Source organism: Cyprinus carpio, chromosome B3, assembly GCF_018340385.1.
Source record: "Cyprinus carpio isolate SPL01 chromosome B3, ASM1834038v1, whole genome shotgun sequence".
NCBI classification, from domain to species: Eukaryota; Metazoa; Chordata; class Actinopteri; order Cypriniformes; family Cyprinidae; genus Cyprinus; species Cyprinus carpio.
This window is the reverse complement of record NC_056599.1, coordinates 29,703,425-29,714,439: the sequence shown is the minus strand read 5'-3', so window position 1 is coordinate 29,714,439 and position 11,015 is coordinate 29,703,425. Positions and strand designations below refer to the sequence as shown.

Here is an 11,015-nt window from a genome sequence, read left to right as displayed (position 1 = left end):
CAACAAACAAAATTACTTTTTGTTTGCATAATCACTAAAACAATAACATTACCAGTGGATTTTAAAATGTAGGTTGCTTCTATTGAAAGCAAAGATAAAAAATTAAATATAAAAAAGCAAAACAATCAATGTTATACCACATTATCATTGATCAATTATTTTATTGTAGAAATATATATATACATACAACTTTTATGTGACATCAATTATAAAATCTATGTTAATTAGTCATTAATGAATCATCTAAATTATTTATATTTTGAATCATCAGACTGACCCTGAATCTGTGATTATTAATAAATATTTTTATTAATGTCAATAGAATCATTGACATTCAATAATAAACATTCACATTTTACATTCATACATAACTGTAACTGTATGCATTCTCATACAGTGTGAACATCAGTGCTGAGAGAGAAATGATTTTACTATCTAAAATTCAGTTTGGATGACTAACTAGTTATTCTACAGTCCCTTATCAAGAAAGATTGAAGAAGAAAAAAAAGTTATTTTCATGTCCAGACTGTAAACATTTTAGGTTGAAGGTCTGTTACAGTCTCAGTGGCTTTGTGTTGTCAAGTGAAATCAAGTACCACCAACACTAGTCTGGAAGTTGTTTTCGTACAGTAAACTGTATTAATGTAGGAAGGCAGATCTAAGAGCAGGCTCCAGTGTTGACAGCAATGATCTTACAAAACAGATCCGTCACATGCATCATTTTCTTTTTGACACTATTATGTAAAGCAGTCCAGATTTGTTGGTATTCATAAAAACAATCAGTTCATATTTTAAATGAAATATTCTTTAAAAATCTACATGAAACACTGACCAAGGTATTGACCTATTGAGGCAATTTAGCATTAAAGAGCACATATTGCAATAATTATTTTTATAAGTGGGACTGATTACAGTACTATTGCATACATCTTATTTGTGATAATTTATTAATATTTTCAATCAAAAGTTTGGACACACTTACTCTTAGTATTTTCTTAAGAATTCCTGAATACTAATAAAGTCACTCAACTATGAAATAACACAAATGATCATCATTGAAATACCCACATTTTATACTGTAAACCTTGCAATCTATGAATCAGAATATTATGTATATACTAATAAAGCATTATTAATATTTTAAATTAGCTATTGTTTTATATTTTTAGTCTTCATTCTAATATTAGTTTAAGTGTTTTTTTTTCTGTGTAGCTTTTTAGTTTTAATAATTATTATTTAGTTTATTTAGTTAAACTTAATTATTTAGCTTAGTTAGCTGCCAAAAATTTTCGTTTTAATTTCCCCCCTAATATTTATATTTTATTTGATTATTTATATTATATATATTATTTATATTTTAATATTTATATTTTATTACAATTACTGAAGCCTATAGATCAAAATGTTTTAAAGATCACGAGGAACACAAACTGAGTCAAGTGTGTCTAAACTTTTGAGTGTTCCTGTCCATTGTGTGTATTTTTATATATATATATATATATATATATATATATATATATATATATAATATATATATATATATATAAAAAATTAAATAAAAACATATCAATTGACTATTTTTCATAACACAGGTATACTCAGTTCCTATGACATCGGTGAGCTAATAATCATCCTGTGAGAGGTCAGTGGGCCGTCACTGTGCTCTGAAGCCCATGACCCTGAAGGTGCTGTTGGCGATCTTCTCGTACAGTAAGAACATGAGTGCGGCAGTTAGGACCGTCTGAAGCAGCTTCGCCTCCAGGCCTTTAAACAATCCCAGCACACCCCACTTCCTGCAACAAATCAATCAACAAACATCTCAGTCTGAGCGGAGGAGTTCAGAAGTCAACAGAAACCAATGAATCACTTGACAATAGCTTGCATGACAGCTACTAAAAATGAACTGCAGAGTGAAATATATTTGCACTACACAGGCAAAATCAGGTCAGGTGAAATGTGTTATTCTACCTGACTCTATTGATCAGCAGAAACATAACAGATCTCAGGCTGTTCAGGAGTTTGGACTGATCTGCGGGCTGCCCATGCTGTCCAAACTGAACACAAATGAGAACGACAGATAAAATAGGCAATACTGCAATTCCACAAACAAAACTGAAGCTTTAAAAAAAAAAGTGTGGTTCTCTGGTTTCATATATCACAGCAGATCTGAACTAACGGATGCAGATGCAAATAATAAAACTTACGTAACTATATAACCATGCATAGTTTAGAGAGTAAAAACCAACTCTTAGAAGGGAGGGAAAACTCTTCCCTTTCTTATCTATTGTTTTTGACATCAGTGGTCACATGTCCAATCTGTATAGTTTTTAGGTGCAAATTCATCTGTGATTTCTTTCTGTGACAAATGTTTTTATTACTGTTCTGTTTTAATATATTTTAAAGTGTAATTTATTCCTGTGATCATCTATCTATCTATCTATCTATCTATCTATCTATCTATCTATCTATCTATCTATCTATCTATCTGTCTATCTATCTACCTATCTATCTATCTGATCTATCTGTCTATCTATCTGTCTATCTATCTATCTATCTATCTATCTATCTATCTATCTATCTATCTATCTATCTATCTGTCTATCTATCTATCTATCTATCTATCTATCTATCTATCTTATCTATCTATCTATCTATCTATCTGTCTATCTATCTGTCTATCTATCTATCTATCTATCTATCTATCTATCTATCTATCTATCTATCTACTGTCTATCTATCTATCTGTCTATCTATCTATCTATCTATCTATCTATCTATCTATCTATCTATCTATCTATCTATCTATCTATCTATCTATCTATCTATCTATCTATCTATCTATCTATCTGTCTATCTATCTATCTGTCTATCTATCTGTCTATCTATCTATCTATCGTTTATTCAAACTTCAGACTTCTTCAAATGAACACTTTTAAAAATACTTCAAATAGGTCAGACTTTCTCAAGCCAACTGTACTAGTTTATTATGATGATTTGTTGATCAAGAAACATTTCTTATTATTAAGTCTCCAGTGTTACATGATCCTACTATGATGATTTGTTGACCAAGAAACATTTCTTATTTTTATTGATGTTGCGAACAGTTGTTCTGCTTAATATTTTTTTTGTAAATCTGTGATACAGATTGTTTGATTAACAGCTATTGTAACTGTAGATTTAATGCATTTTTTCAGAGTATGTTCCTTTTAAATAAAGTCTTTATTTCTTTCAAAATATCTTTCCAACAAAACCAATACATAACAAATAATCCAAAAAGCATGATATGAGCTGCTAACAGTATATAAAATCAAAGACCTGCAACAAAATCAGTTGAGAACCAATAATCCAATATGCATGATATGAGCTGCTTGGGCACATATAAACTAAATGTATTCTGATCTTACCCGTAGAACAGATTGAACTGTCTGTAGAGGGTATGTTATGGTGGTTGCAACGGCCTTGGCAATGGCTCCAATAAGAAACACCTCCACTGAGGAGAGCTATAAACAATCAGACAGAAATATAATGGAAAAAATAGTCAAGTTAAACTATGAAGGAGTCTGTCTTTCCTCTATAACACTAAAAACACTGCAGGTTGTCATTGAAGATTTAGTCAAATTTTTATGCTCATTCAATCGCACAAATTGTGCATTTACATTCCATCTCCGTTATCACAAAACCCCAATATGATGACAGAATGTAGGTTTTTGGGTAAAGAAACTTAAATATGTAGATAAATCAAGACATTAACACATTAAAAGTCAAACCAAAACACTGATATGTTCTGATTTAAACTTCAATGGACTGTGACATCATCCATGGTTACCAAGGAGTTACATAACCATATTCCTATGTTGCTATGGTAACAATGCACGTCTACGGCCGCATGTGGGGTTGTATACTCGACAGATGCTTGCACATGAATACAAGCATCTAAATGAGCGAATCGTCATCTGCATGTTTTTTAATATCAGAAATGCTGTAGTTACTGTTTCCCAGGCAACAGAGATCTTGTGACTCATCTGTTTATTTATGCTGCTTCTCTGACCTCTCTGTGGACGCCCCTCATGAGCTGCCTCTTCAGACCCTCGTAGATCATGAACTGCACGGCTGGATTGAGCACCAGCAGCAGGGAGGGAAACGTCCCGTTCCATAACGCACCCACTCCTTCCTGCTGCATGATCTGTACAAACGCATCTAAAGAGAGACGGATCACCTTATATCATCACTGGACACACATCTGAATTAAAAGATAATGAAATTAAGATCTTGTATGATGTCTTTTAAAATTACCAATAATTCCGTTGTAGTGTGTGGGCTGTATGTCTTCATTTCTGAATTTCGCCCCCTGCAGTTTCAGTCTGGTATTCACCACCCAGAGCGGAGTGGTCACGAGAACATTTACTACACCTAGAGGAAGACAGAAAGGTTTAGTACATACTGTATGAAGATATTTTGAAGAATGTAGGTAACCGAACAGTTGCTGGTAGCCATTGACTGGATGGAAGTCAAACGGGAACCAACAGCTACTTGGTTACCAACATTCTTCAAAATATCTTTATATTTTGTGTTCAACAAAACTAAGTAAAATGACAAAACTTTCTTTTTGGGGTGAAGTATCCCTTTAATAATGTTTTTTATTATTGCTAATGTTGAAAAAATGTTTTTGCTGCTTAGTGTTTTTGTGGAAATCCTGTTTTTTTTTTTTTTTTTTAAAGGGTTCACCTTATACAACATTAATAAAAAAATTGCAAAAAAAATCTATTAATTTCTTTTTTTCTTTTAACCCATTTTTCTTTTTTTCTTTTAACCCAAACTTTGAATGGTACCCAATAGGGCTGGGTAAAAAAAAATCCATATTTATAAAAACAAAAAAAAACAAAAGCTGCTTTTCCCATCTTCTCTGCATGTGCGAAACACATGTACCATCACAGCCTGTTCTTCCAGGCAAAACGGATCGTTTTTCAGCGTTCATTCATCAGGCCTCTTATAAAGCCCTGGCTTTGGCAGTAAGAGCCCTCAGCATCTCCTCCCTGCCATCTGCTTACCAGCGAACTGCCGGTCAACATGGGATAACAAAAGAAAGGGTCGTCATCACCGGCGTTCTCTGGGAAGAGTTACTCACGGTGAATCACCTTGTTCTCCGTAATGCTCCTCAAACTGTCTGAACAAGCGGGCGCTCTATGGCTCTCTCTGTGGTCAGAAATCACACACTGTGGCTTTATCTTTACAGTCTCCCTGAAAGTGAATCACCGGTCGAGCCTGGCCAGGCTCTCTTCAGTTCTGCCATCACACTAATACAGCAGTGCTGCGACGATAAGGAAAAGAAGGATGAGGGTTTTAAACTTTGCCTTCCTAGGAAGCATACGCCACGCCAGAAAAAAAACCCTAACCTCACTCCCACTGGCTTGAATCATAACCCCCGTCTAAACATGAGCCCACAGGTGACTATGAGTTCAAGCTCTTTGGCGGCCAGCCTCTGGACACCAGTTCTGCCCCTCATATTTCCCCGTTTAAACAACAGAGGTTATCTGTCGGCGGAGTCAGGGGTGTTGGCACAGGCTTCACTGTTCCCGGTGTAGCCCAGTGTTTGTTTCCCCATTTTCAGCAGGGAATACAGTGAGGAAAAAGTGCACAAGCTGTGTCAGCACACAGCTTCCTTCACACTTCTCTCACAAATTCAGTAAATGCTTCGGTCTCAGTGTTGCCCAACACACAAAAAAGATAAAAATCAAACAAATCACATGAATTTGTTAATAAGAGAGAACATCTCTTTATAGCCCTACATGCTGCACCTTTGTTACAGACAAGATGGCGCCATTGTACCACAAATGAGCGAACCGGCCAAACTAGCAGCTCTAAGCAGTTCTCTGGTCTGTGTGGGGATGCTCGCAAATCATGTACAGTCTGTCTTAGTCAGCTCCTGAATGGGTGATTCACACAATAACGAAGGGGTTCAGACTTCAGTTTACAAAAGACCCTACGTTTCAACTAAGTCCTCTCTTCTCATATGGAAGAGAGCTCTGTTCACATTCTGAAAGATGAAATCCCCTTCCTCCTTGAGAAATGGGTTGGTTCGAGTGTCCCCGCACTTAAGCAGACTCTCGTTATTTCCTAGTTCCAAAGAATGATGGTTCTCTCCGTCCTATTCTGGATCTCAGTGTTGAACAAACATTTGAGGAAATACAATTTCAAAATGTTAACACACGGCTCTCTGTTACGTTCAGTAATCCATTGGTTCACATCAATCCACATAAGCATTTACACCAATCGATTTAAAAAGATGCATTTCTTCCACATAAGCATTTATCCTCCGCACAGGAAATTATTTCGTTTCACCAACCAAGGCATGTGATAAGAATTCACAGTTCTCCCGTTCGGGCTCGCTCAAGCCTAGGATGATTTGTCTGAGTGCGGGAGAAGGCTTGGCCAGGCTTCTTCTTGCTATGGGACAAGGACTTGCTCTGCCTAAAAACTACTACCCTGGTCAGGGTGAAAAAAACTGAATTTGACCCTGATTTTGATAGCACCCACACGGCCCAAGTCTCTATGGCTGAGAGAGATAATCCCTCTTCTGTATGCCTAGCCATGGCCCCTCCCATTTCTCATGGAGCTCCTGTCCCAATCGAATGGGGAAGTCCACCACCCTCACCCGGACTGGGTGGTTCTCTCTGGCCTGGCCCATGAGAGGGCAAACTTAAACACATTGGGCCAAATGTGTGTTCTTTGAAAAACAGAGTGAGAGATCCACCAAGTTTGCCCCGCTTGCTGCAGGAGAAATGAATATGCTCACTGAGGAAAGGTAGCGCATGCAGGGGCTATATGCGCTTGGTTAAGGGGCGGCCCTTACTTGCCACTCGGCATGTGCTCCTCTCTTTCAAGCCGGCAATTGGATGCTTCTGCAGAGGTCAGGAGCAGATGCCCTTCCCATAGGTGGATCTCTACATTCGATGTTTCAGAGAACCAAGGTTATGAACAGTAACTTATTGTTTTCAGTTAATGGACGGAACATTGATGGGCACCTCCCATCCAAAAAATCGCAATAAGCATTGTGATTTGGTACTTTTCAAATTATGTCCATTGTATTGCAGTATTCAAACAGTAAATGCTGTTTTAGCGCTGTTTAATGTTGAGTGACAGATCGCTGTAGCGACTCAGTTCAACAGATGCGGCACACAGATTAATCTCACATTATCTCCTCACACATTAATACCAGTTTCAGCACAAAAAAACATGAGTCATGACTAAACATCCGAAGGTAAGTTAAAAGAAAGAGTACAACATTACAGTCCATATCCTGTCTCATGTAATCGCTCAATCAGTGTTTCAGCTGAGCAAAGACGCCAATATAACGGCTTGTAAACACTGTCACGTTATGTCACATTTACCTCCAAAAAACCATAAACTCAGTCAGCTAGAATAATAAACTGTAGAGAGGGGCATTTTGCTAAGTCTATGCACCATATAATACATTCATTATAACTTTTATTGTTCTACAATGTTTTATTTATATTTTTTTTATGACAGCCCCCATTTAAATGTTTGTATATAAAAAAAAAAACTAATTTAAGTAAAAATATTATGTAATTGTAACTTTTATTATTAAAAAGTGTCATTTAAGCAGTTGCATAGCCTAAAAAAATCATAAAAAAATAACCCACAAAAAACCAACAAAATACCAATTTAATACCGTTTGAACCCTATAGTGTATATTTTACAGCATTAGTTAAGAGATTTGTTTTCCTTGAGAAAATTTGGCATGTGTACCTGATATCCAAAATAATAAATATTGAATCGAATCGAATCAAATTGTAAGCTTGTGAATGAGAATCGAATCATGAAATTTGTGTCAAAACCCAGCCCTAGTACCCAATAATGATTGCCAAAAAAAAAAAAAAAAAAAAAAAAAAAAAAAAAAATCATACAGGTCTCTGTATAAATTAGCAGCAACACCATTTAATAATTCACAATATTAATGTTCGAAACAAAGAGAACTCAAAATGAAAAGAAGAAACCATGTAATTTAAAGCTAAATTGTGCTTTCCCACAAGGGAAGCACCAACAATGCATTCCTACATTTCTGTTTAAATACTGGTTGTACAAAATATATACACTGCCATTCAAAAGTCTGGGATCAGTAAGATTTTTTTTTTTATATTTTTCAAAGAAGTTGCTTATGCTCAACAAGGCTGTATCTATTTATCAAAAATACAGGAAAAAACAAATAATTTTGTGAAATATTATTGCAATTTAAAATAACTTAAGTGTTACATGATCCTTCAGAAATCGTTCTAATATGCTGATTTATAATCAGTGTTGGAAACAGTTTTGCTGTTTAATATTTTTTTGGGACATTTGATTATTTTTTTCCAGGATTCTTTGATGAATAAAAAGTTAAAAAGAACAGTGTTTATTCAAAATAGAAATTTTGTGTTACAATATATATATACATTACTATTCAAAAGTGTGGTGTCAGTAAATATTTTTTTTTATTTTTTTTTAAGAAATTAATAATTTTATTCAGTAAGGATGTGTTAGATGAATAAAAAGTAATAGCAAAAACTTAAATATTTCTATTTTGAATAAACACTGTTCTTTTTAACTTTTTATTCATCAAAGAATCAAGGAAAAAAGTATCACAGGTTCCAAAAAAACATTAAGTAGCACAACAGTTTTAACACTGATAACAAATCATCATATGAGAATGATTTCTGAAGGATCATGTGACACTAAAGACTGGAGTAATGATGCTGAAAATTCAGCGCTGTGTCACAGAAATAAATTATAAGTATATTAAAATAAGAAACCAATTTTAGAAATTGCAATAATATTCCACAATATTACTGTTCTTCTGTATTTTTTAACAAATAAATACAGCCTTGATGAGCAAAAGAGACTGTTTAAAAAAACATTAAAAATCTTACTGATCCCAAAAAACTTAATAAAAAAATATTACAAAAAAAATTACATCATTTTTGATCACTTCACGTTTTTGAGAAAAGCAAACCTGCAGCAATGCCAAAAATGAGATCTCGTCCTGGTGTTGACCTCTGACCTTGCAGCCAGGTGGCCTTCAGACTATGGAAACAATAGAAGTAGACGAAGTTTGAGCAACAAAGGCTGCAGATCACTGGAAACCAGCCTCTATATGGAGCTAACCTGGAGAGAGTAAAAAAAAAAAAAAAAAAAACGGTTATGCATGCAACCTGAAATGAAAAAGATAATTTTAATAAATAAAGACACAAAACAAAGAGATGCATGTGAAATAACTTACAGACCCTCCTCCTTGATGATCTCAGACAATATGGCTGGGGTAGATTTGGCTTTCCGCTTCTCGTCAACTGCACAGAAACAGAAAGAAATGTGGTCGCGTATTTTAAAACACTAACAAAAGTCAAGTCAGCAGGAAAATAAACTTATGCATTTCCCTTTTTACCTTGCAGTCTGAGCCGGGCTGTGTCAAGAGGAAAGAAAACAGTCATTGCTGTTACACTGCCCTACAAACAAACAAACAAATCACTTTAAATCAACAGATTCTAATACACTCAAGAGATTATCACTGGGATAGATAGATAGATAGATAGATAGATAGATAGATAGATAGATAGATAGATATTATACTATACTATATAATGTAAAACCTAACATTATATCATAATAATATAATATTAATTATATTATATTTAGCATTATAGCATAATAACACAATAAGCCAATGTTTTTCTATTAATACAAGTTATTACTATATTCATATTAAATAAAAAATATGAACTGAAACAAAATATTATCTTGCATATTACTATATAAAATATTACTGTATATCCTATTTTTTTGTCATATATAACATGCTGACTTTAAAGGTACAAAGCAAATAAGAAAGCCACATTTTGTTTGATTTCTTCTTGATTTGTTTTTAATTTTGTCACGCAGCAGGTAGAGCTCAGGAAAGTAGATAAATATGCGCGACTGTGTCATCATTCAAAAGCTGTAAATGTGTGGATCATGTAAAGACCGTACAGTTGTGATGAAAAGCTGTGTTTTTACCATCGCACCGGCGACTGCGTGCACGAGACTCTCGTATGAAAACACATCCATGAGTTTCAGATCTTTAGAGCCCATCCCTGGAAACGCTAAGGTGCAATTGCAAAGTGACTTTCTTTATTTTATTTAGCTAGAAAGCAAATAATATTTTTCCTGAGTTCTGATTTGAGAGGAATACAGAGCTCCAGAGAAGAGATCAACGTCCACTTCCGGATCCGATTTAGCCAATGAAAACGCTTGTAGAAATTTCCTCGAAGATGATTGGAGAAAAGTTGCATTTGACCTCGAGGTCTGTAGCCAATCAGAAACGTTAGCCGCTCCCTCAGCTTTAAATAAAGGGAAACTGTAAGCGAAAATATTTATAAGTTTATTTACGCTGAATTGACAGTTCTGTTTCTGTGTCTATGGTATACTGAAAAACAATGATAAGCAAATCATAAGTTGTAAAGGCTTTTATTGGCAAAAAAAATATAATGAGTCGATATTTACAGTGTCGACCCTTGTTCTTCATAACCTCTACATGCTGGATATTAGCTTCTGGGTCAAATCCTGATTCATGGCCATCCATTCTTGCCTTATCAGTTCTCAGAGTTGATCAGAGTTTTTGGGCTTCTGCTTGTCCTCTCGCCTTCTGAGGACTGCCCACAGGTTCTCTGTGGGATTGAGATCCGGGGAGCTGCCTGGCCACAGTTTCCAAAATTTTAATGTAATGATCTTCGAGCCACTTCTTTATCACTCTTGCTTTGTGACATGGTGCTCCTTCATGCTGGAAAATGGACGGATCATCACCAAATTGCTCACGGATCGTTGGAAGTTGTTGCTCTTGCAGGACGTTTTGAGACCATTCTTTATTCCTGTCAGTGTTTTTGTGCAGAATTATGAGAGAGCCCACTCCCTTGGTTGAAAAGCACCTCCACACATGGATGCTCTCAGGCTGCTTCACTGTTGGCACGTCACAGGATGTGAAAATAACT

At 35.2% G+C, this 11,015-nt stretch overlaps 1 protein-coding gene across 2 annotated transcripts; it reads right to left on the bottom strand.

Moving 5' to 3' along the window:
* Nucleotides 1–286: 286 nt before the first annotated feature.
* Nucleotides 287–10,260, bottom strand: LOC109080808 (peroxisomal membrane protein PMP34-like). Of its 2 annotated transcripts, none has more exons than XM_042720684.1 (9): nt 10,018–10,260; nt 9,437–9,497; nt 9,275–9,341; nt 9,008–9,159; nt 4,294–4,410; nt 4,049–4,197; nt 3,405–3,500; nt 1,969–2,054; nt 287–1,793 (listed from the first exon to the last, which is right to left on the bottom strand). In XM_042720684.1, exons 1-9 carry the CDS (start codon nt 10,117–10,119, stop codon nt 1,655–1,657), a joined length of 969 nt encoding a protein of 322 aa, XP_042576618.1. In that variant the 5' UTR covers nt 10,120–10,260; the 3' UTR covers nt 287–1,654. The 2 variants fall into 2 exon arrangements, with proteins under 2 accessions (XP_042576618.1, XP_042576619.1); XM_042720685.1 differs by having other exon boundaries at nt 10,045–10,260.
* Nucleotides 10,261–11,015: the final 755 nt, after the last annotated feature.